General features: G+C 54.9%; 1 protein-coding gene across 2 annotated transcripts; it reads right to left on the reverse strand.

Moving 5' to 3' along the window:
* Positions 1 to 8,868: 8,868 nt before the first annotated feature.
* Positions 8,869 to 22,917, reverse strand: NOM1 (nucleolar protein with MIF4G domain 1). Of its 2 annotated transcripts, none has more exons than XM_031455815.2 (11): positions 21,768 to 22,917; positions 20,184 to 20,308; positions 19,290 to 19,485; positions 16,890 to 17,213; positions 15,307 to 15,417; positions 14,467 to 14,634; positions 13,665 to 13,786; positions 12,807 to 12,939; positions 12,108 to 12,239; positions 9,750 to 9,859; positions 8,869 to 9,436 (listed from the first exon to the last, which is right to left on the reverse strand). In XM_031455815.2, the coding sequence occupies exons 1-11, from the start codon at positions 22,767 to 22,769 to the stop codon at positions 9,262 to 9,264; spliced, it is 2,598 nt and encodes an 865-aa protein (XP_031311675.2). In that variant the 5' UTR covers positions 22,770 to 22,917; the 3' UTR covers positions 8,869 to 9,261. The 2 variants fall into 2 exon arrangements, with proteins under 2 accessions (XP_031311675.2, XP_010989225.3); XM_010990923.3 differs by having other exon boundaries at positions 20,184 to 20,311.
* Between the last annotated feature and the right edge of the window lie 4,301 nt (positions 22,918 to 27,218).

A 27,218-nucleotide genomic window follows, 5' to 3' on the forward strand; every position in this document is an offset into this window, starting at 1 on the left:
AGCACCGCTGGCCCTGCCACCTGCCCCCACCGTCCCAGGGCCTCCGAAGTGGCCGTCCCCACCCACTCTGTGGCCAAGCACCCAGATGCAGTGGCGAGCAGCCCGGTGCCCGAGAAAGCCTGCCCTCGGGCCCGAGTCTCCGTCAGGAGCCCAGCAAGCTGGCCCTCGTGCACTGGGGGCTCCTTGTGGGTGGCCGCGCCACCCCGTCACAGGCACCAGCATGTCTAGATGTGGCTCGAGTACTCAGACTGCTGGCCAGGGCCTGCCCCAAGCAGCCCGAGGGCCGGGCCGCCCACAGAGCAGCAGCAGGAGGGATCAGAGGCCAAACATCTCACTTTGAGAAATAAAGCCAGTGTGTCCAGCAACCTAAGTCCTCTGCTAACGTTAAAGCCAGAAGCACGGGGCGCTCCCGGCTCCCAGCCGTCCTTCCCGCCGCCGTCACCTGTCCTCCCAGGTAAAGAAAACCCCTGCCGTGCCACCCAGTGCACTCTTGGCAGCTTCTCAAAACTGCTTGACAAATCCTGGGTTTTCCAAGAGGCACCAAGGGGGCTCGCGCCCCCCCGGCACCCCCCAAGGCTCCCCCTCTGCAGGGGGCTGGGGGCCCATGGAAGCACCCCCCCACCGTGAGGCCTTCTCTCTTCTATCTTCATAAAACAAAGTAATTCGCTTTTAATGACTGCGGTGTTTTCTTTCCCAGTTCTGTTTGAGCAGATAATGTGTCGGGGGCCGTCCCCACAGGGTTAAACCACCGTGACCTTCCTAATCAGAGAACAGGAATAAATTATATTTACTCATAAATGGTGCTGGGTTCCCAGTGCCCAGCTGCCTCCTAACCACAGCGGGGGTGAGAGTTTTTGCTTTTATCAGGCCTCTCACTCACAGGGAACAAAGCACTTTATCATCCTTCCAAGCAGGTAGGGAGCCCGCAGTCAGCACGTGGGGTCCCCCTGCCCGTGGCCCCCTGAGACCCCTAAGCCTGAGGATCTGGCCGGCAGGACCCCCAAGCCCCCTCTGGGATCTGACAGACACACCTGGCCGCTGCTGTCAGGAGACAAGTCACTGGCCCAGGCCCCTCCGGCCGGGCTGCCCTTGGCTAGGGCATGGCAGTGAGGGGGCGGCCAGCTCACTGCTGACTCTCTCACGCGGGCTGTTTCTGCTCCTGCGAGCTTCACAGGAGCCAGGCCAGGGAGCCAGCATGAGAGCCGTGGGCTGGAAGGCTGGACAGGGAGGCGACTGGGACCAGCCGGCGTCAGAGAGAAAGCGAACTCTTCTTCCAGGCCCAAGTGGCCAAGCCTCCGTGCAAGGAGGTCAAGGCCCAGACACAAAGTCCACCTTGTTTTCCCGGCTTCTCTGTTTTGCCTGTCCTGGGGCGATTTTGGCAGCGGGGACGGTGGCCCTGCTTTCCCAGGGCAGACCTGGCCCCTGTGGCTGATTTACCAGTTAGTCCCACAGTCACTGGCACAGTAAAGCAGACCCTGTCCCCCCCATCAAACCTGATTCAGAAAACAGAGAGGTTTAAAACCTGCCATCGTCCATGCAAGCCCCAGACCGCCAGGGCGCTCGCGACCCCTGAAGGGCCTTACCGGCTAGCATGGGGCCAGGTCGGAAAGCACTTCCTCCCGAAGTTCCAGGGCAGGGCTGACGTAAATCTCAAATAAGCACACTGTATTCTTGACGCGTTAAATAAGTGTGTCTCATGCCGTGAACACTGAGCTTGCTTTTCTGCGCACGGTAAGCCCTGGATAAGTGCTCACCGGGAAATCTGTGTTTGCAGCGCGTCGGTTTTACTTCTCGTCTGATAACCGTGCCCCTGGGCATATCTGCTCAGAGCTGGATCTTTGTCGGAAATCCGAGATTTGGCCAAGGCTGGACAAAATTAAGTCATGACAATAACAGAAATAATCTTAGCCCTGGGTTTTAAGGTGTGTGGGTACCAGGTACCTTCAGAGCACTGGACTCTGAGATGCTGGGAGCCGGGCTGGCCTCCAGGGCCTTGGTTTCATCTTGCACTTTTTTTGCCAGCTTTGTTTTACTCTTATTAAGGATAATTTCCGCAGAGGCAGTAAAAATGTCCTGGATCAGCCACCAGAGTTTAAGAATTATAAAGAAGCTCCTAATTCAGACCTTCAGAATTTGCACTTCAGGAAGAAGTAACCAGAGAGAGAGGTTCTGCTCTCCAGAAATTCACCAGCACCTCCTGTGTCCAGACAAGAACCTACCTGCTGACTAACAGTGCCAGGTCGTTTGCAGGACACAAAACTCATCACAGGTCATAAAATCACAGACTCTGGATTGTTAGTAGCGCCTCTACCCCTGCCGAAGTCATGTTGTCAGCAAACCTGATAAGCACACCTTCTTTGGCCAAGTTTCTGTTGAAGTAGGGTCAGTTTACAATGTTGTGTCAATTTCTGGTGCACAGCATCGTGTTTCAGTCATACGTACACACACATATATTCCTTTTCAGATTCTTTTTCATTATAGGTTTTTATAAGACATTGAATATAGTTCCGTGTGCTCTACAGAAGAAATTTGTTGTTTATCTGTTTTATATATAGTTTTGGCCAAGCTATTGATACAAATATGGGGGAGAGGAAATGCCGGGTGTGGAGACAGACCCGGAGTTGCTGCCGGGAACCTTCCTGGGCCGGCAGGGTGGTGGTCGGCGGGGCGACGAGCCCCACCTCCTGGCCCTGCTCTTTGGTTCCCACCCCCCAGCTCGTCCCCGTAGACCTCACCAGAGCTCTTGCTTGTTGCTGTGCACTGCGGTGACCAACCCATCATGGCACCAGAAGTCCTGGGTCTCAAAACCCGCTCAGCCCTGGGTAGGCCAGGAGCACTGGGCACTCGGCCTGCTCTACACGGACAGGATTAAATACCCGTGAGAAGAGAAATGAGAACAGCATGGACTTAACCAGTTGTCAGTGAGCTCATCTGGCGTCTTGGAGACGTCACTGCTGTCGTTCCAGGTGCCCCCAGGCCTGCCCGGGCACTTGGAGGAACGTGGACGGCAAACTGCCTTTGTAGAGGATAGTGCTCAGAAGGAGGGTGGCCGCTGTGGGTCAGTGGAGGGGGCTGGCCTTGAGCTGGGCTGGTGGCAGCACCGGCCAGGTCTGCTGTCCTTGGTCCCCTCTATACCTGTGCCTGACCAACTGGCATGCCTACCGAGCATCACCATGCCTTAGACGAGACGGGGCTGCCCAGGGACCGGGCAACAACGCTGTGCTGAGGCTGTAATAAGAAGCTGCACCCAAACCTGGGTACCGCGCCAGGAAGGGCAGTTACGCTGGCGTTTCAGGGTGACGCAGCTGTGAGTTATGGAGGCTGGGTCTGCGCAGCTGGGGATCCCCTCCACCTGGCAGGATCTCCCTGACAGGCGGGGCCGCACTCCCCGAACCCCCTGCCCCAGCCCGACTCTCCCACAGGCTTTGCTGGGAAGACGTCCCCTGCACTTGCCGCAGCCGAGGACAACAATCAGCTGTCGTGACTGCGTCATTTCAAGATGGGTGGAGTCTGATCTTTCCCCGGGAAAAGGGAGAGCGGTGTAAGAAGACACATTGTTAAAGAAGACTGGGAATCTAAAAAAAAGAAACAGAACGTAAACACAAAACAGAAACAGACTCATAGACATAGAATACAAACTTGTGGTTGCCAAGGGGTCGGGGGGTAGGAAGGGGCAGACTGGGAGCTCAAAATTTGTAGATACTGACAGGCATATGCAGAATAGATAAACAAGATTATACTGTATAGCACAGGGAAATATACACAAGATCTTGTGGTAGCTCACAGCAGAAAAAAAAATGTGACAATGAATATGTGTATGTTTTCATGTATAACTGAAAAATTGTGCTCTACACTGGAATTTGACACAACATTGTAAAATGACTATAACTCAATAAAAAAATGTTTAAAAAAAAACAAAGAAGACTGCCCGCTAGCAGTGAAGGGGGAATGATCGAATTAGAAAATGACTATTTTTGCGAGTAATCATTGATTCTGGCAAGAGTCATTAATGGCTGCCTGACCACGAGGCAAAATAGTTGGCGGGGGGGACAGGAAACCCATGTGTTTTGCCACTTTTTTCCCTTGAGAGAGAGCATGGAATCCTAACCACTAGACCACCAGGGAGCGTCAACTTTTTTCCCTTGTAAAATGTCCTTAACTTTGGTGATTAATTTCCCTTGGTAATTACAAAGGCAAAAACGTACCTTTGCGGGGGAGAGGTCTGCTGGCCTTAGCTGTAATTAGGTGACCGAGCGCCACCAGCCATGATCTGTGCCAACTGCGTGTCCCAGGTGCTGTGGGAAAGGCGCCAGTGTCCCCTGCAGCGAGTGTCCCAATCACGTTTACACCAAAGCTGCTGCACACAACCAGGATGCGTCATGACAATGGGCCAGGACTCTCCAAAACCCAGTTTCGTGAGAACTTTTCGTGAGAAGGGGAGGGGGATGTTCTAGGCTAAAAGAGAAATAAAAGAAAATGTCATGCTGAACCTTGATTGTATTCTACCTAGGAAAAAAGCAGCCACAGAAAACTCACTTTATATCAACTGGCAGTATGAGAACTGGATCGTCTGTGGGACTGCCTCACTGGATGAATGTTCGAGAGCTCAGGTGCGGTGATGCAGTCGCCGTAACTGGAGAAGGTTCTTGTCCTCAGGAGACGCAGACTGACAGCTTCAGAGGTAAGTGTCATGATGCCTGTTACTTCCAGACGATGCTATCAAAACATGTGTGTGTATAAATGGTTGTGTATTATATATAAAAGAGACGAAAACAAATGTGGTGAATGTTAACAACTGGCAAACCAAAAAAACAAAAGTGGAAGAACTTGCCCTCTTTCTTTGGAAACACTTCTGACAAAAATGAAACAGTCCATTTTTAATGATTTTTTTATTTTTAAATGCTCATAAATCATTTTTACCTCGGCCTGAGACTAATCCCATTTCACTGGGCGGTCAAGGGCTGTCGCCTCACCTCTCGGGTCAGCAGGAGCAGCTGAGGCTGCGTAGGGCTCACCGGGGAGGCGAGGGGACCATGAGCGGGTTCCCCAGGGCAGAGGAAAGGCTGCGGCCCACGGTGGGGGCAGTCACTCTTCCGCAGACTTGACACTTCTGCAGCGGGGAAGGCGCTCACGTGGTAACTCCCGAGGCCATGGCTGGGCATCCTGGTTTGGACATGCTCAAGGTCAAAATCGCAGCTCCAGCGGCCCGTGGGCACACATAAGGCATTGTTTTCCAAACACACACAGCCCTCAGTGTTCCTGAAATCACCTCTGCATCCTTAGAACATTCTACATCGCTCCCCATTTCCCCTTTCATCTTATCACGCAAACATCATTTTTCATCACTTATCCAGCCCAGCTCAAGATAAACGCCATCACCCTGCGAACTAACTGCTTTCCTGCCGGCTTCATCAGCGAGGAACAGGACCCGACTCGGAGGGTGAGAAAAAGCGAGCGCCCGGCTCCCAGGCCAGTGTTACCTTCCCAAGAAAAGGCACGCTTTACTGGCCTTCCGCGGCGCTCTGAGCACACGCGTGTAGAGCAGTCACCCGAGCACCCGCGTGTCCTGAGCGCCTGGCTCCTGGGGAGATGTGCGAGGCTCTCCAGGGGCTCCCAGCGCTTGTGAACGGTAGTCTCTGCGGGAAGCTGCCTGCACCGTCCAGAGCCTCCGTCCCTGGACACGTCTGATCTGACTGCGGATGGCTCCCAGCGCCGACCCCCGGGGCCCGTTCTAGGTCCTCCCGCGGCTCTGCTCTCTCCTCTGCTCTCTCCGGCATCCTGCTCTGGGCCCTCTCTCAGAACTCAGCCCCCCGAGGGTCTCCAACCCCCCTAGAGTGGAGTCTGCGCCCTCGACCAACCGTGATCCCCAGGCTGGGAGACATCCCCGAGCCCCTCCCTCCTCCAGGCCCTCTTCATCTCAAGGCACCAACTTCTGATGCGTCCATGGGGAAGGTCCCCAGAACCTTCCTTCTCACAGCTGCTCCTCTGGTCTGGTGTGTCACTTTTGCCCGGAGGTGACAGGGACTGTCTGCGTGGTCTCAGTTGCCAGCCTTCATCCAGCAATAGTTTTGAAAACATGACCTTGATTATGTAACTTCCTTGCCAGTAACCCTGTGATGCGTCCCTGTCGCTGACCAGGTAAATCCCCAGCTCCCCAGCGAGAAGGGGTCCGTCACTATCCGGTTGCAGGTGCCCCTCTGGCTGTCTGTCCTGCGTCCCAGGGCCCCCTGACCCTGGCGCACCTGCCTCTCACGTCCTCCTGTAGGAGCCGGTCCAAACGTCATTTCCTCTGCAAAGCGTCCCGCTGGGAAGAGCTGGCTGTCCCCATCACACCTTTGGTGCACTTGACCTGCAGGACCCATCCTGACAAATGAGACTTGTGAACTTTTCAAGCTCACCCTGGGCTCAGCGTGATGGCTGGCATCAAGCAGGCCCCCAACCAATGCTGAACGGGATCAAGGAGACCCGGTATTCCCCGGGTCCTCCCTAGAAGGGGCTGCAGGCTGACATGGTCCAGGGACGGCCCAGCCTTAGCACAAAGACTCACGTGGTACCGAGGGCTGGAAGGGAGCCACAGACAGGGTGGCTCGAGGGAAGACGCTGGGTGCCACCCCCCCCCCCCACCAAGTGCTCCTGGAGGGGACGCACGACGCAGGAGGATGCCGTCACTGGGATGTCACCTGCACACAGGCCAGCAGCCTCGTGCCCCGAACTCTCGGTGACTGATGCCCCGGCCCCCAGGCTTTGGTCAGTTAACGAGGGGGCCGTCCCTGCAGCCCCGCTGGTTCCTCCCACTCACCCAGGGCACCTCACAAGTGAACCAACGGAGGCAGTGTCACCGCCGCACAGGGAGGCCCCGTTGATTTTTCACAGAAGAGGCAAAAGTGATTTGAATTAGCTTAGCTATTTTCATGAAAAAACATCAGTGTCTTAGGCCTTTGAAGAATGAGTTCTGCATTATGAATGCTTTATAAAAATTCTTTATTTTCAAATAATTTAAAACATACAGAAGATGATAAACATATACTTCATCTATATAAACTCCACCCAGGTTCAGTGACAACTAGCATTTTGCCTCACCTGCTTTCTCTCTGTCCACGGGCACAGAGGGAGGGGGACAGAGAGGCCCTTTTAGGTGCAGCCTTCCGTCTACCGACAAGCCTCTTCTTTCAAAGTAAACCTTCACTGGCCCCCTACACAAAACAGGAAAAATAGATTTTATGTATACATTTTAATACATTAGAAAGTTTGTTCCTTCTGCCTCTATTTTAAAAGATAAATTCCTTAAAAGCCAGCTTTTCTTTCCTACACATCAGAAACTCTCTACATCAACAGCTCTCAGCCACACCCCAAGTCCAAGGGCCCACGTGGCACCAAGCTCTGGCCGAGTGGCCTGCGCTTTTCTCAGATGTGAATTATTATTGTAATAAATTAAAACCCCTTCGTATTTAATAAAAGCAGTTCTGAATTCACAGTAGCTTTTGCTCAAGATGTACTCATTTACTGAAAGCATGATTATGGTCACGTGGAAACCCGGTGTTCTGTCTAAAGAAGACAGAGTTTTGGATAACCTGCCATGTAATAAATGCAAAACTTAAGTAATGAATTAAGTCACAAACATACTCCATGGCAAAGGGAAAGACACTTTTATTGTTTTAAAAATAAGAGATGATGTAAAAACGGGGCTCCGGTTACAGATTATCTTCTGCAGGAAAGTCAGCTGAGCAAACCGGCACCTCGCACAAGGGTTAGCGCCCGCATTACCGTGTTTCCAGCCATGGCAGCTGCTCGGGGACTGGTCCTGACCCAGGTCACAGGGGGACGGGAGCCCCGCAGGGCAGACACCACCTGTGTCACCGCACCCCGCCGAGGGGCTCAGCCGATGCTGACTTCAGGGCGAGGTGCCCCAGGGGAGGGGACAGTGATGAGCTGACCTCGGCCTGTCCCCGCCCTGCAGACACTGTCTGTGAAGAAGCGCCCAGCACGGTGACGCCCCCACCGCCCCCAGCCTTCTTTCTCTGCTGTCTGAGTTCAGAACTGGCTGGAAGATACAGGTTTGTCACGTGGCCTCAGGGGTGCGAGGGGAGCCCAAGAAAGAGCAGACAGTCTCCGTGTTGTTCTGCACTTAACCTCGGGGTGTTCCTGAGTCTGCACCCCCGGCTTGGGGACCCCCCAGAGACACCAACTGCATGCCACAGCGTCTCGGCACACGCTGTGGCAGGGCCACATTAGTGCTTGAAGGCGTGTGACTTTCACAGGGGAGCCTGAGTGCCTGAGCCAGGCCAGGCCTGAGCCAAGGTGGCCACTGGGACGGGCGGCGTGGCTGGCCTTTGTGACTCTGTGTACAAACTACTGTTCTGTCCTCACATCTTGGTGACTTTTCTCAATGACTGAAGGGAGAGAGAAGCAAGTTCAAAGGGCGAGAAAAAGAAGACATCTGTGACCCAGTGGCAGATGGAAGGCGTCTGAGCACGTTCCTGCTTCTCCTCAGAGTCGACGGTATGTGTTGCCGGCAGCTGGGGCGCAGGGTTCTCGCCAGATAAACATGCATTCCCGGCAGGCAGTTGTCTTACTCATGTCACACCTGCCGGAACCCAGCTCAGCAGCAGCACCTGTTAAGTGTCCGACATCTATCTGGTGACCTCGAAGTTGTTCAGGAAAGTGTCTTACGACCTGGAATTGAGGGGGCTGAGCCAAGGACACAAACAGGGAGGAACGCCCTTCACGACGTCGGAGTTTTGGAGGAGTGACAATGAAGCCCCCAGGCCGTGCTCTGCCAGCACCTGCGAGGCCTGAGTTTACTGATGACTTTTCCGGAACACTTGCATTCCAGATACTTGAAATAATCAAACACCAGGCACGTTTAACTGATGGTTTTTGAACTTTTAACCAATATATTAAAAAAGATAAAAATGCATCAATTTCTTTATAAGAAAAGAAATACTTCCGTGCACTGCCTGGAAGCCTACTTTGTCTATTAAAAAAATAAGACACTGGCACACCCCTCGTGGTCTCATCACTTAGAGAACACTGTCCAGTGTCTGCCACTCCCCCTCCCGCCTCCACTACGTACAAAGAGATATAGTTATTTGACAATGGTTCAAAACACAAATACAATATAACTTCAATCAAAATACAACATTTTAAATACATCAGACTGTGCTACAGCTCCACCAGGCTTTACACAGAGCAGAGTAACGGGCCTTCTGGGTTTACAAAGGACATTTTACAGACAGATGAGCACCCCCCCCCACTCCCGGACTACATCCTCAGGGAAGCCCTTCCCTGCAGAGATCTGGTGGTGAGCTCAGCTCTCTCCCTGAGCACACTGGCCTCCTCGGCGCTCCCGGGAACCTGGCCGCCCTTCAGCAGGAAGTGGCTGATGAAAAGCTTCAGGCCCTCCCGCAACAGGCCCAGCGCGGGGTTGTCCGACACCCTGCAGGGGAACGGAACAGGCGGTCAGGGCAGTGACCCGTCAGGCCCCCAGCCTCAGTTCTAGAAACCCCGAACAGGAAGCCACACCTGGTTTCTGTCCCAAACAGAACTCTCAGTTAAGGACTTAAGGACGTCTTCTATCTGCCAGAAGTCATTACTGGCTTGCGGTTAGGCGGGCTTCCCGCTCCCCAAGTTGATGTACGAGACATCATTACAATTAAGATGGAGCAGCTACACGTAAGCGCTTCCACAAAGCAGCAGGAGCGGAAACCACTCCTCTCGATACGTTTCGTCAGAGCAAGCTGGGAACCAACCTTGCAAAAATTAAACCAAGGTCTTCAACCTCTGTTTCCATTAACAGCATATATAACACTTTTCTTAAGAAGTGGACTCTGGGTTTGTCCAATTCACTGAATTCAACGACCTAATAGAGCCAGAATAAAAAATAATAAAGTTACATTGGTTTAAGCCAACTTTTCAGTGATTTCTAAATACAGTTGGAGTAAAAAGTAACCCCCCCACTCCCTTAACTAAGGCTATTTCCAGTTTTACAAAATGAACAGCTGTTGGCAAGGCCGCGGGGCCCTGGCCCCGCATCACACCAGTGTGGAGAGTGGCCTGGAGCGGTGAGTCCAGATCGGGGGTGGGAACCTAGTCATTCAGGAAACTAATTTCTAGAGCTGAAACATACCATCTCCATGCCTTAAAGAAACTACCCCCTAATTAAAGCCACACACACACACACACACACACACACACACACAATCTGGATCCAGGAGGAACCAATTCATACACACATAAATCACAGTACACTTAACACAGGAGAACACTACACAGCAGTAATCAAATCAAAGCAGAGACTGCAACTACAGATAGCAACATGGATAAATTCCAAACTTGCAGTGAATTTAAAAAAATAAGTAAAGGACACCACACCGCTCGACCCCGCCGCTGTGGGGGAGAGTGGACGGGTGTGGCTGTGTTCCAGTGAAACTGCATCTGTGGACATTAGTTTTGAATTTTCTATGGCTTTATTCTTCTTTTGACTTCCCCCCAACTTTTAAAAATGCAAAAACCATTCTTAGATCATGGGCTCTAAAAAAACGAAGCGGTGAACCGTATTTGACCGTCAAGCCGTAGTTTGTCAACACCTAGTTTAACACAAAAACCTTGGTAGAACTGAACACAAACTCCTTGGAGGCTGAGAGAAAAACTAGTAACAAACTAGAAAAAGAAGAAAACTCCTGAACTTCAGAAAACTACAAGAGACATCACCTGACAAATAAACACAACGAACGTTCCTCACTGACGCCAGGAGGAAATCAGGAGCGCCTGTCACTGTCTAGTCCACAACGTCCTGCTGGCTCGGGGAGGAGGGACAGAAGCAGCTGTTCTGGTGATCTGATTGTTCTCGTCAAACCCTCAGAGTAGCGACATGAAACATGAAAATTTAGGTGACCTATCACAAGTTCAGCATACAAAAATCAAGTTTCCCTCACAGTAGCGACAAGTGATTAGACAACGTAATTAGAATTGCACGGTATCTCTGCACAGAATGCACATTACATTGTTTTTTTTTTTTAAAGTATGGTGACAGTGTAACTCTCTGTATGGAGATTAAAACCACACAGAACGACATGGGGGCTGTCGCGGACACACAGGCAGTGGGACCCTCTGAAGAGGGCCTGGCCCGGGGCTACGGCCGCTCTCAGGACACCTCTGGGCTCCCGTGCACCTGAGGGATGCACCGCACTCCACTCCACCCTGAGCTCAAACTCGAAGGCAAGGCTCACCCTGGTGACGAGAAGGCACGTGGGAGGCCCCGGGCCCCCACTTTCACTGCAGACCCCAGCCTGCCGGCTCACGAGGTCGCCTGCAGCAGGCGAGCAGGAAGGGTGAGCAGGAAAGCGCAGCTGCAGTCTGCGCGGCGGGCCCGGGGGCAGGGGGCGCGGAGGCCCCGGCCCCCAGGTTCCTGCACAGCACCGGCTCTCAGGACACCCAGACCCCAGTGTCCCACTGGCCAGGCGGCCTCCACCCGCTCCCGCATCTCAGCTGCACCGTCCACTCCAGGCCAACATCAGAGCACCTGCTGTTTCATCGACTTGCACGCGGCAACGTGGAAGCATGACAGCATTGGGGCCCCTGCTCTGAAACACCCCACAGTGACGGGAGAAAGCCCGCAGCCCGGCCCCGCTCGCCCGCCTCCTCCCGACTCGGCAGCAGCCGCTGCCCATGCATCCCCGGCCTGGAGACAGATCCACGGAGCCGCGCCACACCTGGAGCTGCGCCCGGAGCTCCTGGACGCGTGAATACCATGTGCTTTCGGTGACGCCTCCTATGACAAAAACGTGCTTCAGAATCGAAGGACACGCATCTTCCTAAGGTACTGAGTGTAAGCAACCACAGCTGAGCCCTGAACTCGGCTCTGAATCGAGAACTGTATGCGCTGTAGGACCCCAGGGGCCGAGGCTGTCTGAACGCTCACACGGGAGACCGCAGGGGTCGAAGGCTGGCTGAACGCTCACGTGTGGGACCACGGGGCCAAGGCTGGCTATGAAGTTACACTCGGATTTTCGCCTGCACGGGGTTGGTGCCCTGCACCCCCTGTGGCCCAACGGTCACCTGTCAACTGTCATTTCATTGCTTCGAATAACTGCATACGTTACACGCACCTTTAAGATGGAAAGTGGCAGTGATTTTGCCTTCAACAAGTGGGCCACCAGATGAACCAAATTAGAGAAATTAGTGGCTGGCAAATTTCCTAAATCCCGAAATTTGTCCCAGATGCTGAACTGGAAAGTCATCTAATGTAACAGAAAGATAAAAAAAAGTTACAATTCAACAAATTTAGAAGGAAACACAAACAACACAGAAGTACTGTACTTACTCATTTGTTTGTTTTTTGATTATTTTGGGGCGATTAGGTTAACTTATTTTTATTTATTTTTAATGGAGGTACTGGGGACGGAACCCAGGACTGCGTGCGTGCTAAGCACGTGCTCTACTCCTGAGCCACACCCTCCCCCCTTGTTTGTAAAACTCTAAAAATAAAGACTTAGAAGCAACTACCCTTTCCTTTCCTACACACAGTAGTGTGAGTAGCTTCACAGTAGGTTCCCTCTACTGCTGTGTCTTCCCTCAAGTCAGCAGGAACATGAGAAAATCACGTTAGGAAAGGAAGGTGCGGCATCAACCAGCGGGACGTGCCGCCGGTTAACCGGGTCGTGCCGCCCCTCACTGGTGACACAGGGGACGCTGCCGACTGTGCCCACCCTCTGCACGCAGCCCTGGCCCCAGGGGCCTCCTGACTCGGGGCACTCGTTGAAGGGGGGGCTGAGCCAGCCACCTGGCCGGCCTTCCAGCTTCGCCACCTGAAACCGCCTCTCGTAGTCACACAGCTTGCCGGCCAGGAACGCATAGAAAGGGTTGTACGTTCTCTCCTGAAGGCAGCAATCCATGAGGACGTGGACTATTTCCCTCTCCTGCTGATCCTTAAGTCCAAGTCTGTAAGACAGAGGGACAGCAACAACTTAATCTTCAACTTGCCAAATTTTAACAGCTTTAAGGCAGAATCTTTCAGAGGAACACAGCCTGTCTGAAGGTCTGGTTAAAAGTAAGCTGAGGAGAGGAGGTTGGGGTAGCAAGCCTGGAGCCCCAGGCCCGGCCCCACCCTCTGACCTCAGTGTTTCCGACGTGGCCCAGCGAGGGAACCCAGCGCTCTACAGTCTGTCACTGACCCCGCGCGACCACATCGTTTGGTCTGTATGCAGCAAAACCTGCCCTGTTAGTGCACAGTGTGCAGTTTGGACGAGTGTTTGTACTTTTGCAATATTTCCCTATATTCCTTCTGAATCTGAAGCAAATAAAACAAAGTTAATCAACACCAAATCTTTTAGAAGTACTTTGTCAAAGTGCACAGATGCTTCTAAATCTTACTACAACTAATTATAGAAACTACACCAAGAAGTTTTAATTTAGGAGTAAAGTTGTTAGAAAGAGAACTTTAATAGGAAGGTTCTAAGCAACTCATGACAAACTACAGCCCCTGAGAACTGTCCGCTGGTCGGTGGGCAGGAGCCGGACTGCAGCCCCAGGCGTCGGGCTGTTGGCAGGGGGAGGGCCTGGGCCCCAAGCAGCACCAGGCCCGGCCTCCGCGGTGCGAAACCCGACCCCCTCGTTTCTCAGCATCTAACCCAACGGCAGTTCAGAACGTTCACACAGAGGCTTACTTTAGAAGCTTTTCAAATGCATCCAGAAAGTCTTCACTAGTCATTATTGTACAAAATATGTTTCTCCTGACGTCAGTGTTCATCCTCTGCTTCCGGGCAAGTTCCAGGATCTTCGCACTGACCTGGGAGGGATGACAGAGGCAAAGGTCGCACAAACGTCTCCCTGAAATTCACTCTTGGCTTAGTGCAGTCACTAAGCCTGCATAGAACGTGCATAGTTCTGCCGTCTGACCCGAGCATCGCCGTCAACTGCACGTGCACCCTGTGTGGAGATGCTAAGTCTGCTGCTGGCCGACGGCCCCACGAAGAGAAGACAGCAGGAGCTCACGGCCACCGAGGAAGCGCCGCGCGACGGGGGGCTTCTCGAGGCAGCGGAATCAAGCAGAGGCCCCGCGGCCAGGTGGACAGAGACGGCCAGGTGTGACGGGGCCCTGCGACAAAGAGGATGCCGTGGGAAATGGAGGAAATCTGAGTAACATGCAGACTGCGGTCAGTAGTGAAGAAAATAAAAGCACAGATGTGGGCAGTCAGAAACCCGGGCCAACGGGCCAGGAGCCGTGTCTCCCGGGAACAACGCCACCTTATCTGTGACCTGAGTGTCCTGACTGTCGTGAGTTCCCCTCACTCCACTCCACTTTTAAGTCTCTCATGTAATGTTTTGAGAAAACCACAGAAATGGAATTAAATGACAGCACAAAACAACAGTCATTTCTAGGAGGCCTTCAGGTAAACTCGGGGAAGTCCACAGCGAGACGCAGGGGACACAGAAGGTGCCTGTGGCAGTGAGCTCAGGGTGGCGTACCGTCCCCAGGGGCCGCTTCTGTGGGGTCTTCTGCTGACTGTTGTCAATCATCGGGGCGCCGCTCCAGGCTGACCCCACGATCCACCAGCGCCCAGTCTGCTCCGCGTTCAGGATGTTGTCCCAGGAGACACGGAGCTGAGTCTCTGTCCCTGAGCCGGCGCCGCGCACCTGACAGAAGGAAGGGAAGGAGTTGGTGCTGCTTCTGATGGCTCAAGTCGGGGTTGCCCCACGCCAGGCGCTTCCCCTTCTCCATGTCAGCGCTCATGGGGCCGTGGTGAGTCACCCACACTGAGGACAGAGGCAAACTCTCAGCACGTGCCTGAGCTCTGCACGTCTGTCACCCCAAACACTGCTGTCTCAGGACAGTTATCACTCGGTGGGAAAAGGCTCTGACTCAGGCCACAGGGGGAGCCCCATCAGCTGAGAATCTGACCAGGAAGGGCTGGGACTTGCTGGAGTCAGCAATCCTCAAGCTGACCAAAGACCAGGGCTGAAGAATGTGCCCGACTGGGCCCGGCGTTAGGAACACGCAAGGAACTCAGACGAGCCCCCCAGCACCGACACTGACCTACTGGCCCAGGCAAGACCCTGGCCCAGGCCCTTCTTCAAAGCAATCAGAGGACCCTGCTGTGTGGCCGAGCCGAGGCCCCGCCGGGCCTGGTGTGGCACCCACACAGCTCTCAGCCCCGCCCTCGGGCCACACACAGGGTCCCAGCACAGACACAGGACACTTCCTTCCCAGATCAGGGGTCCTGCTGCCCTCCGCAGGGCCCGGGGCGGTGGGGCGGGGGGGGGGGGGCGGCGTGGGCCCACGCTCAGAGCCGCGCACAGGGAGGTTACCAGTGCTCTCTGCAGCTTCCGCAGCCTCTCCACAGGTTCGGGGTCGTAGCCCGGAATCTTCCGCACGTCGTTGTTCTTCAGGGCCAATAGTGTCTCCAGCATAAACCGGATCTTAAAAAAAGCAGGAAAAGCCATCACTGCAAATGGCCTCATTTCAACCTGAGAAGAAATAAACCACCTCTGCACACATGCTCATGCAGGACGCGTCAGAAGTGGCCTTCAGGCTGAGTCCACGCTAACTTGGACGTCCAGCTCCAGGCCATTCGAGACTGGAGTGCAGGTCCCGCACCCGCCCGCTGGGGACACGAACACCCCCAGGACCGCATGTCCCCTGCCGCGCCCTGACCCCTCTCCCCAGCACCTCCCCTCCCCGCCGCACCCGACCCCCCATCCCCGGCACCTCCCCTCCCCTCCGCGTCTGCAACTCCTGCCCGCCCCTTTCTGCTTTTTTAACTTTAAGTTGAAAGTAACGTCACACAGAGAGCAGCCGTGAGAACAGCAGAAGGACGCCCACACCCGTCTCCCAGGTCCCCAGGTTCACGTGGAACTGGGACAGAACCCACCTGCTCTAACACCCACAGAAAGCGCACAGTTAGTGCGTTCGGGGTTGTGCCACTGTCACCTCGATCAACTGTGGAACACGTCATCACCACCCCAAACCTGCCCGGCCACCCTGCCCCCGGCTCCTCCAGCTTCAGGCACAAGTCAGACGCCGCTGTCTGCTAACACCCATGTTCTAAATGTGACTTCTGGGCGTTCAACACAGGGACAAGGTATCCGTTGGGACACTCCACCCCAGCTCCTCAACACGTGGCAACTCCCCCACCTTCACAGCTCCTGGGACCCCCGGAGGGTTTGGCCCCCCCACCCCTCAGAGCTGGCCTGGAGCTCATCTTGGGTTGTCAACCATGGGCCAGCCTTTCTTCTGAGTCTGCATCTCCTGAACCACCAGCTGTCCATCTGAAGGCCCAAGCTGGGAACCTGGAGTCACCCCGACCCCTCCTTTCCACCACCCCTCACCCCCCAAGTCTGGCCCCTTCTGACCCCCAAACCTGTGCCCACGGCATCCATGCAAACTGTCGCCCCAAGCCGAGTGGCTTCTCCCTCCCTCCTATGCTGTAGCCAAAGTGACCTGAGCAGTGAAACTCCACGTGTACTCCTCTGCTCAGAACCCTTCTCGTGTCTCTGGGATAAAATCCCAATTCCCCGAGGGCTCAGCCCTCACACCCTCCCATAGGCCTTCCCAGGACTTCCCGTGCCCAACAGGCTGCAGAACAGCGAACCAGGTGGGAGTCAGGATCGGCCCCACTTTTAGATGGGGAAACCGAGGCCTGGAGGACTCGGACCTGTCGCTGCCAAGCAGGCGGACCTTCCCCAGCCCCGCACCACAGACCACCTCAGTCAACATCTTCTGAGTGGCTGAATGTCAAAGAAATCGACTCTTACACTCACAACAGTGAGGAAACAAGGTTCGTGGACATTTTGAAGATAAAGCCACAAAGCCAGACAAGGCAGAAGGTAACGGGTCACGGGGACGAGCGTAGCATTTACCCCGAACACTCGTTTGTGTGGTGGGCTCGTACCCGGCTCTGGTCCCGGAACTCGCCGCCCGCCCGGCTGGCTTTGGCCTGGGTCTCGGCGATCAGCTCCTTGAGTGACAAGGCATCGTCTTTTCTCAATGAAAAGCCCACGTGCTTCAGCATTAACAGGATCAGCTCGATGTCTTTCTCTGTGAAAGTTCCCACAAGTTTTCTCAAGATGTCAAAGATGAGGAGAGACTGCACCACGCGGAAGTTGTACAAATGGGCGATGACGGTGAACAGGTTGTCGCACTCCTTCCCCTCCCGGCCGCTCGCATAGACGCCGGTAAACCGCCTCACCACGGCCTCCAGAAAGTGGGCGCCGACCTGGACAAAGGAAACAGAACATCGTCACAAACGTGTAACAACCAAATGTTAGCAACTTAGCTACAGGAACCCTCCTTTCTCTTTCAACTTAAATGTGCACTGAAAGAATCGGTACTTCTTAGGTTAGCGCATAGAACACACACGTGGTAAGACACAGACTCCAACAGGGCGCGAACTCTACAGAGAGCAGCCCGAGGGCACAGGCCTCCCAGGAGGGCACGGAACAGGACAGGACATGCAGCAGGTGCCCGGGCGCACGACCCTCGCTCTAAGGGCGCGCTGGTCCTGACAGTCGATACGCGGGCGTGTTTCGGTCAGCGGCCATTCTGGATCCTTGGAAAAAGAAAGTTGTTGAAAACACTAAGAATGCAACTATCTCTCTAAAAGTGTGCTGTTCTCCAAGTACACTTGCTTCTGAAGCTGCAGCGGGACTGGAGGGGGACAGCGGGAGCAGGGACATGGTGGTGCCCGAGTGGCGTCCACACTGCAGTGGAGAAACGATGACCTGAACCAGTCCAGCCGTGCGGGCCCTGGGCAGGAAGAACGGGCTGAGAGCGACTGGGGCCACAGCCAGAGGGTGTGGCCAGTCACTGGACAGGAGAGGTTAGACGCCTGGGTGACAGGTAGACAACGGAGCTCCTGACTGCGGCAGGGAACCCGTGAGGGGAGCAGGGAAGTGGCCGCTGCGCAGGCTCACCTGAAGACCGAGCTGCTGGAGCCGCGGGCACAGCTGGCTGGGCGGGCAGCTGAGATCGTGGTGAGGGCAAGACCCAGCGGGCAGGAGAGCAGCGGGAAGACGCGCACATCACCGCCACGCTGCCACAAGTAAATGCGAGAAGAATCCAGAGGAAGGCACCTGCCCAGCAGGAGGGACAGTGACCTGGCGGAGGCAGCTCTGCCAGACTGGACACAGTCCTGAGTCTCTAAGGACCTCAGACTTATAAAAAAATTTAACCTGTAAACTTCCAATTCCAGCCCCTTCCCTAAAAATAACCCTGCAGAACACACTCCCCCATCATGACCGCTGTATTATACTCAAACACAACCTGAAACAGAAAAGAAAGTGGGACTAATTCAGCATTTGCCTGACCCGTCCTGCGGGCCGTTGTGGAGGCTACACTGGGGGCCAGGCGTGCAGGGACGCCAGGATGCCGGCCTGTTCCTGGGGGAGGGCTGTCACAGGGCCAAGCCACTAAAGACCACCAGCCAGACAGACTGCACCACGCAGAGGTCCAAGGGGACCGACACGTGCTCCTCCTGAGTTTAAATGTCATCGAGGAAACGAAGCCCCGTTCGCCTGCTCACCAACTCACCGACCAGAGTACCGCCTCCCGTCACCAGACCGACCGCCCTCAGCGACCCCAGCACCTGCTACACTGGGGGACCGGACACCGGCTGGGAAGGTCAGGACCCCACCAGGAGGTGACAAGAGGACTGGGAAGAGGGGGTGACTGTGGAACCAGCATCGTCACCGTGGGGCCTCCCTGAGGCCAACACAAGGGTCACTGAGCAAAGGCCCAGAACGCCCTGTGGCAGGGCGGGGCCCCCAGCCCCCAACAAGCACCTGTTCAGCACCAGGCCCCCCGGGCAGCAGGTGCCGTAAACACGCTGTCCATCTCATCCTGACAAAGGCCCCACTTCGCAGACACAGGCGCCGACAGGTCTGTGGCCCACCTGGGGGGGTAGGGGGGCCAGGCTCCAGGCCTACGCTCTGTCACGCGTCTCCTCACTTAACGCCCAGTTTGACCTCACACTCTGATGGCCTCCATTCTTATGAAGAGACAGTCTCCTGCCCAAAGCGAACACCACACAGACCACTGTGCTCCGGACACCCGACAGTGTCATGGGGGATACTGGGTACACAAAAGCAAGTCCAAACTGTCAGTCCAGAGGGGCGGAAACTATCAGACCACGAGGACACGTCAGAATGGACCGAGCACACAGCCAAAGCCAAAGACATCACTCACGTACTGAGTGCGGTTTAGAACGTTCGGCGCAGACAGCGTGGCACTGAGCCCCACCGGCCAATCATTAAACAGGCAGCGTTTAGACAGCGGCCCGGAGAGGCGGCCCCACCTCGATTCCGACCGTGCAGTGAAGAATGCTGACCAGGAGGACGTGCTCCATCACCAGCCTGCTGGGCATGGCCGCGTCCGGCGCGCAGGCACTCAGGAGGACGCCCGTCAGAGTGTCGCTCACGTCCTTCCGGCTGTGGGCCATGTACAGCTCCTCCAGCTGCCCGCTTATCGAGGCTAAGTTTGGCTCGCTCAACCTGCGGGCATGGGGCAGACAGAGCAACGGTGGGGTCTCAAGTGAGGAACTATTCTTCAGGTCAGTTTTAAGAAACTGCAGTTATCCCTGCTACCAAGAAATCCTATTGACGTGCACATCTGCCCCAGGGACAACCTCCTCTCGCCTCGGTGGCCCACAGCTATGAACACAGCACAGACTCCTCTGGAACCTCTGAGTAACGTCACTGCTGATACTCTTCACTTCCAGCTGAAACGTGGCCACAGTAACGCACATGCAGGGTTCCCTTCAAGCCCGCAGAGCCCGTGCTGAGGACTCGCCACCGATGTCCCGACCTGAGGTCCCCAGGCAGGGGCAGCAAACCATCCTCAGCACATTGGTAGGTACTGGTGGGAAAAATCCCAACCGTACAGCCTTTTTGCTGGCTTAAGACTTTATTTCCTAACACGGAGAAAAGACTGCTCCGTTCACTGGGTGGGGACGGGAAGGACGTATCCAAGCAGGGAGGCCACGCACCGCGCCTGTGCTGACACTGAACGTCAAATGGCTCGTCCGCTCAAATTCCAGGATGCACCGTGGAAACTGGTTGTTTTTTAATTAAAAAGAAATTAAAAAACAAAACAAAAAACGCAGGCTTTGGTTTAATTCCCGGAATCGTCCCTCTGTTTCTAGAAAACAGACGATCTCTGGAAGTGACACAATGGACCGCTTCCAGGTTACCTGTTAATCAGACCTTTGACCTGTTTCTTCAGCCTTTCCAGCTCTTCCTTTTTCTGCGCATCCACTGTCTCCTCTGCTCGCCTCTCATGAGGTGGTATGTACTTTCCACCATTTTCACAAAGACTCTGCTTCAAAGGGTAGAAACAAATTACAAAAAATTTACACTGAATAAATCCCACTTTCCCCCTTGCTATATTCACACTTAGACATTAAATCCCCAAGACCTGGTAGAAGCTGTCACTATTGAGCACGGCTGCTCAATGCACATCAGATGTCTGCTGTGCGCCTGGCCGACTGCACAAGCCCCACTGGCCTGGGCGGGGCGACGCCCTTTCAGTCAATACTGCATTTCATCATCTCACTTCTCCCCGCAGTCCTTCAGCGCTGGCTGAACCCCTGTCACCCGCTCAACGCAGCCCTGTCCTCCACACTTCTGCCATCCTTAGTTTACAGCAGGCACCGCAGCACAGACACCTGGATCACACGCACCACCAGTTTTGGAGGAAAAGCATTCCAAAATAATTTAAAGCTGGTTAAAAACTAGTAACTAAATTTACATGATAAAGTCAAAATCCACCCATGCTCACCATTCCCTAGATTTTCAACTTAGAGGGTCACACATCATTCACTGATCAACACTCCCTGGACACCTACGCCACAAGCCTTTAGGTGACAGACATCTTCAAGGCTAGATCCTTGCTGTTAAGACTTCAAGCTTAGGTGGAGAAAGCATATTTCTGGAAACTTCCTCCCGAGACAGCCATTAGTATGTCAATTACACCTCCACGGGCTGTGACAGAGACCCAGGAAGAGTCAAAAAATGAAGATCCCAGAGAGCAACTGAGCACGTGCTCACAAAGTGCCAGGTGTAAGGCACCAGGGACAGAAACGAAAGATAGGTTGCGTACCTAAGGAGGGGGGCGGGGAGGTTCCCAGAGATGTTTGATGTGAGCAGACAAACACAGTGAGAAAATGGGGAAAGGCTTTGCAGGCAGCAGAAATAGTAACTTAGAGGCAGAATGCTGAACTAGTGAGCCGCGGAGGAGGAAGCACAAGCGACTCCACACGGCCACCTTTAAGGTGCCTGGTGCGGGGAAGCTGGTCTAACCGGCAAGGGGCCAGCCCCGGAGGCGCCAGCTGCTCTGCTGTGGGTTCTGAACCTGATCTTCAAGGCGAGACTTTGTCCAAGGGAGGGCTGTGGATCACTTTGTTTTAGAGGTTCACGCCCGGGGCTGAAGAGGGCAGAGGTGAGTCAGGGGTGCTGGTGTCCCCGGGATACATCACAGGGGGAACAAAGCGAGGGGGAGGGAGTCAAAGTCAGGCCTGGAGACTGAGGCAGCAAACACGAAAGAAGACGGAGCCTCAGGACAACGGTGGGAATGGCCCTTAAGTCTCTGGGATGGAAGATCTCTAGAGATGTTTTCTCCCACGTCTCTTTGTTACGGAAATTTAAATAACCCGACTTAACCACACTCGCTCAATTGCCAAGACATCAATCGCGTCGCTTCTGCCCCACGCTCTGCCCCCACCGTGCCTCGGGGGGGGGGGGGGGAATCCCGGAGGACTTACTAGTTCACACGATACCTGATCTGCCGCGTCAGCCTCCTCCGAGGAACTTTCACTCCTCTCCTCATCTTCCGCAAAGCGGACTCTCTTTTGCCTCCTTTTCTTCTTCGCTGTCCCTTCCGCTCCTCCGCTTTTTCGCTTTCCCTCGTCCTCGTCCTCCTCGCTCTGCGTTCCGGCTTCTGCTTCCCGCTCGTCTTCCTCTTCCACGTCCTGCGCCTCCCGTTCGTCCTCGGTGTCAGTCTCTGAATCACTTTCCGGGAGTGTCTGTCCGGCGCCCCCCTCCTCCTCCTCCTCACTGCTGCTCTCATACAAGGCACTATTTCCCCCAGACTCCAGGGCTCCCAGGATGTAGTCGAGTCCATCGCGGGCAAAGCTAAGCGGCACGGAGCTACCGTCGCCCTTCTTCCTGCGCTTGTTCAAGCCGAGGCAGCGCTCCAGCTTTCGGATCTCTCGGTCCTCCTCCTCGTTGGCCGCCAGAAGTGCGCGTTTCCGGGCAGCGGCGGCGGCTAAGGGGGCCTTGGTCCTCCCGGGGGAGCCTCTGGCCTTGGCCTGGGCTGGGGCGGCCTTGGCCGGGGCCTCAGAGGGTCGCAGCCCCTCCGGCTGCAGTGGGGCCCGACGTGGGGGCGGCCGGCCGCCCTCTCCCGCCGTCCCCGCCTCTGCCCGGGGACCGCTCGCTCCCCCGACTCCGCCGCCCCCCGGGCCCTGCGCGGAACCGGCCGTCCGCTGGAGCCGGCGCGCCTTCTTCAGGTGCCGCTTCTCCTTCCTCAGCTCCCTGCGGCTTTTCCTCCCGCCCGGGCGCCTGCGTCCCTGAGCCCGGCGGCCCTCGCAGCCGCCGGGGGTCTCGCGCTCCGAGGTCGCCTGCACGAACTCCTCCACTGCTAGCTTTAGCCGCTTCAGAGCCCCCTCCCCGCCGCCCCCAGGCCTGCGGCGCTGTCCGCGCCCGGCTCCGCGCTTCCCGCGGGCCGTGAGTCCCCGGCAGCCGTCCCGCGCCAACGCGCCCGGGCTTGTGGACGCCGCCATCTTGCGGGACGCTCTGACGCCCGACTTCCGGCCGGGGAGCGACTTCCTGGTGGAGAGCGGCGCGCTACGCGTGACGGGGCGGGGCGGGGGCCCACTGCTGGCGGGAGGGCGGCAGCGCAGGAGCCGCCGGATAGTGAAGGGTGCTTCCTCTGAGACTTGGAAATTTCAGAACGTTGACTTTCCGATGAGCACAAACACGTTCTCGTTTACAATGGAAACCTCAGGGGAGGGTGTAGCTCAGTGTACAGTGTGTGCTTCGCAGGCGCGAGGTCCTGGGTTCAGTCCCCAGTATCTCCAGTAAAATAAACAAATAAACCTAATCCCCCCAAATAAAATGAAAACCTTACAGCTGATGGTAAAGAAGGCTCTCAGCGACGCGCCACAGAAGTAACTGCACTTGGGAAAATGCAAAAAACAAACACACAAACAACTGAAAGAAAAACAAAAACAGAAACAGAAGTAGCTGCACTTGGGGAACGGGTGGGCCTCTCAGGACGCGTGTGCACTTGCACCCCCCCCCCCAGACACGCCGCGTGTGAGTGTGTGTGCGTGTGTGTGCGCGCGCGCCGGACACGGGAAGTTTCCTCCTGCTTTCTGTCCTGGAACTGGCCTCGGCCTCAGGCCTCTCTCTGTTGGGGCTGCCGGGATTTCCTGGGAGGGGGCCCGTGGTTACCTCTCTACTGACAGACACCTACTGGGGTGAACTGGTGCCCCCAGAATCCGTGTTCCTGGAATTCGTGAGCGTGACCCCGTTTGGAAGCAGGGCCTTTGCAGATGGACTCAAGTTAGGAGGAGGCCCTCAATCCAATGACGCGCGCTCTTAAAAGAGGGAAGTCTGGGCGCGCACCTCCCACGCAGGGACGGCCACGCCGCGGGCCGGAGGCGGCAGCGCTGGGCAGAGGCTCCCCCGGCCGAGGGCTCCAGGGATTGCGGGCGACGCCAGGAGCTGGCAGTGGCCCGGAGCCGGCCCTCTCTTGCAGCCGCAGGAGGAACCAGCAGCTCGATCTCCGGCTCCCGGCCCCAGGACTGAGGCTGCACACGCGGAGCCGTGGGTGGGTAGCTCGTACTGGGCAGCTAGCCCGGCAGGTGGCAAGACGGGAGGCAGGAGCAAGCAGGGCTCAGGGCTTGCCCGTGAGGAGCGAAGGGAAACTCCAGGAGGACGAGTGACGGCGGAGCGCAGGTTCCACACGCAGGGCGCTCAGCAGCCAGGCTCGGGGGCGCCGGTCCCGACCCGCCGCGGGCCCGCTGCGTGACTCAGCTTCTCCGTCTGCAGAGCGGGGTGACCAGAGGGCCCGTCCCGCAGGGCCGTCACACCGTTCGTGAGGGTTTAAAAGAGGACGTCTTTCTTCTGTGTCACATCGGAACCCTCGCCATGGTGGCTCTGCCCGGTCCCTGTCTGACCCTCTTTGTCGCCTGCACTCTGGGGCCGTGGGCTCCTCAGGTGTCTGCCTGCGAATTAACCGCTCCGTCTGGGGATGGAGTCCCAGCGGCGGGGATGTGAGGCCAGGGCTCCGGGCATCGCCTGCCTCCCCAGGCCACTGTCCCCTCAATTTCTGGAGCAGAGTGTCGGAGGAGGAAGGGTCTCCCGGCCGCAGCCCCCAGGTCTGGGGGTGAGGAGCACAAGGAAGGGGTGCGAGGAGGGGCAGGGGCCCAGCCCTGCCTTCCTGAGCGCCTCCTCCCGAGCCTCGCCCCTGATGTGGCCGGTTCGCCCGGAGGGAGTGGGATGAGCCAGCCGCCAGGCGGGCGCAGGCTCTGAGGCTGCTCTTCCTCACCCTCACCGGCCTCCGCCTCCGGCTGCGCTTCCCCGGCTCCCCAGGGTCTCTGTCTGTCGTGAGCCCTGCAGCCGGCCTGTCCTGTCAGTACTTTCTCTGGTACTAACTGGGGGTAGGGAGCTGGTCACCCTTGCTACTACCCCGTTGTAACAGGAAGAAAGGACTTAAATTCACTCATTCATTGTAAATTGGTGCAACCACTATGGAGCAGAGTATGGAGCTTCCTTGAAAGACTAAAAATAGACTTACCATATGACCCAGGAACCCCACTCCTGGGCTTATACCTGGAGAAAACTGTAATTCGAAAAGACACCTGCACCCCACCGTTCATAGCCTCACTATTCACAGCAGCGAAGACATGGAAGCAGCCTAAATGTCCATCAACAGATGCCTGGATGAAGAAGCTGTGGTATATTTTTGTACAATGGGATACTACTCAGCCATAAAAAAGAATAAAATAATGCCATTTGCAGCAACATGGAAGGACCTGGAGATCATCATTCTAAGTGAACTAAGTCAGACAGGGAAAGATAAATATCATATGATATCACTTCTATCTAAAATATAAAGAAATATACAAATTTTATTTACAAACCAGAAATAGACTCATGGACATAGAGAACAAACTGTGGTTGCCAAAGGGGAAAGGGGAGGAGAATAAATTAGGAGTTTGGGATTAGCAGGTGCACACTACTGTATGTAAAATAGATAAACAACGGGGACCTACTGGACAGCACATGGAGCTATATTCAATTTCTTGTCATAGCCTATAATGGCAAAGCACCTGAAAAATATGTATGTATATAACTGAACTGCTTTGCTGTCCATTTGAAACTAACATTGTAAATCAACTACACTTCAAAAAATAAAAAACAATATTAAAGAAAAAAGAAAAAAATTCACTCATTCGGGCTCAGGGCTCTGGCCCACAGCAGCCGGTCGGCGCGTGTCGTTGAGAACCCTGTGTGCGCACCTGCTCTGGCCTGAGACCTGGCTTGCTCAGGGCAAAGCTTTCTTTGCTCTGAAGCCATGATTTTCAAGGCTGTCGGGGGTTGATGTGGGCAAATCTCAGGGGTGTTTTTCTTTTTATTTTGTTATTTCCTTTTTTATTTTGGGGGTGTTTTTTCAACCCCAGGATCCTCATATGAAGGAGGTCTTTGCAGCGATCCTGGCTGCTTCACAGCTGGCGGAGCTGTGGCTCTCGGGGCGGAGCCCACCCCGCCACAGGCCTCGGGGTGGTGGAGAGCTAGTTCATGTCCCTGGTTCTGGCGGAAAGGGCTGGCAGGGGCTGAGCAGGTGGCTTTAGCGCCTGGTTGCAAACATGACACAGTCCATTAATGCCACGGGCTGACACACATGCAGCAGAGGGCCCTTGGCAAGTAGTAGGGCCGGACTGCCGGCGTGCGAGTGTGTACATGTCAGTGTGTGTGCGTGAGTGCATGCGAGTGTGTGTGTGGTGGGCTTGGAGAAGTGGGCAGAGGCCAGGCGGGGAAGGTCTGGCGCATTTGGTTTTTATTCTGGGAACGGTGGGAAGCCAGTGCGCTGTTTTGGGTGGAGACAGGGGTGGGAGACCCGGATGGTGCTGCACTTTGAAAAGATGGCCCGGCTGCTTGCAGGACTGGCTGCGGTGGGTCAGAATTAATGGGCAGACAGAGGCTGTTGCATCAGACACTTGTCCCCCAGCCTGGAAAAAATTGCTGGTTGCTGACAGCTCTTTAAAATAATAGCATGAATGATCTATTAAGAGTAATATGATATACAATTTAAAGTGTAACCTTTAACTCAGTGTCTTAGTCCGTCCAGGCTACCATGCCAGGACAGCACACACATTTCCCACAGCTCTGCAGGCGGGATGTCCGAGATCGAGGTGCCAGCAGGTTCAGTGTCTGGTGGGGACCCGCCTTCTGGCTACACCCACACGTGGGGGAGGGGTGGGGAGCCCTCTGGGGTCCTATTTTAAGGGTCCTGCTCTCATCATCAGCCCTCCACCCCGTGACCTAATCACCTCCCAAAGACCTCACCTCCCAACACCATCACTTTGGGGGTTAGGATTCAACACATGAATTTTGGGGAAACACAAACATTCAGATCGTAACACTCTGGGTTCACAAACTTTTTTGGGGTTTCAATGCATTAATTTACTGATTATTTTAAAATATTCTTTTTTCTGATATAACAGTAATTTATGCATACTATAAAAACCTGAAATATCGTAGTTATGTGGATAATGTAGAAAGATGAAGTCCATCTCAAGCCCTTGCTTCCAGAAATACATTTCCTTCCAGATATTTAATGCATATGTGTGGGAGCACACACATGGGTTAAGAAACTTTGATATTGTAATGATTGTTTTACCAAATCATATTCTCACCTTTATGTAAACACATAAGAAATGTATAATCAAAACCAATGCTTTCCATATTTGACTTTATCTGCTCCTTCAAAGCAAAATGTCCAAAAGCACAAAAGACTGAACTCTCAGTACCGGTCTCCACCTCATCTACAGAACTTCGCTCAGCTGCCGTGAAGCTGCAGTGCTAGCAGGAATCTGCTACGAACTGTCTCCTCGCCGTGAAAAGCAGAGACATGCTTTGCTCGCTTTGCTTTTAGCTCAAGGTCATAGATTTAGGGCTGCTTGTGCTCACGGAAAACCATAGCTCGTCCCTCACCCTAACTG

The sequence above is a fragment of the Camelus dromedarius genome, chromosome 7, assembly GCF_036321535.1.
Source record: "Camelus dromedarius isolate mCamDro1 chromosome 7, mCamDro1.pat, whole genome shotgun sequence".
In the NCBI taxonomy this organism is placed as follows: domain Eukaryota; kingdom Metazoa; phylum Chordata; class Mammalia; order Artiodactyla; family Camelidae; genus Camelus; species Camelus dromedarius.

Bases quoted from the DNA above. Each gene is read 5' to 3' on its own strand.
- NOM1 (XM_010990923.3), bottom strand. From the start codon at position 22,769: ATGGCGGCGTCCACAAGCCCGGGCGCGTTGGCGCGGGACGGCTGCCGG. The intron at 13,787-14,466 runs GTACGCCACCCT...CATCCCTCCCAG, and splicing joins AGAAGCGGCCCCTGGGGACG to GTCAGTGCGAAGATCCTGGA. The intron at 9,437-9,749 runs GTTGGTTCCCAG...GTTCCCCTGCAG, and splicing joins CTTGGTTTAATTTTTGCAAG to GGTGTCGGACAACCCCGCGC.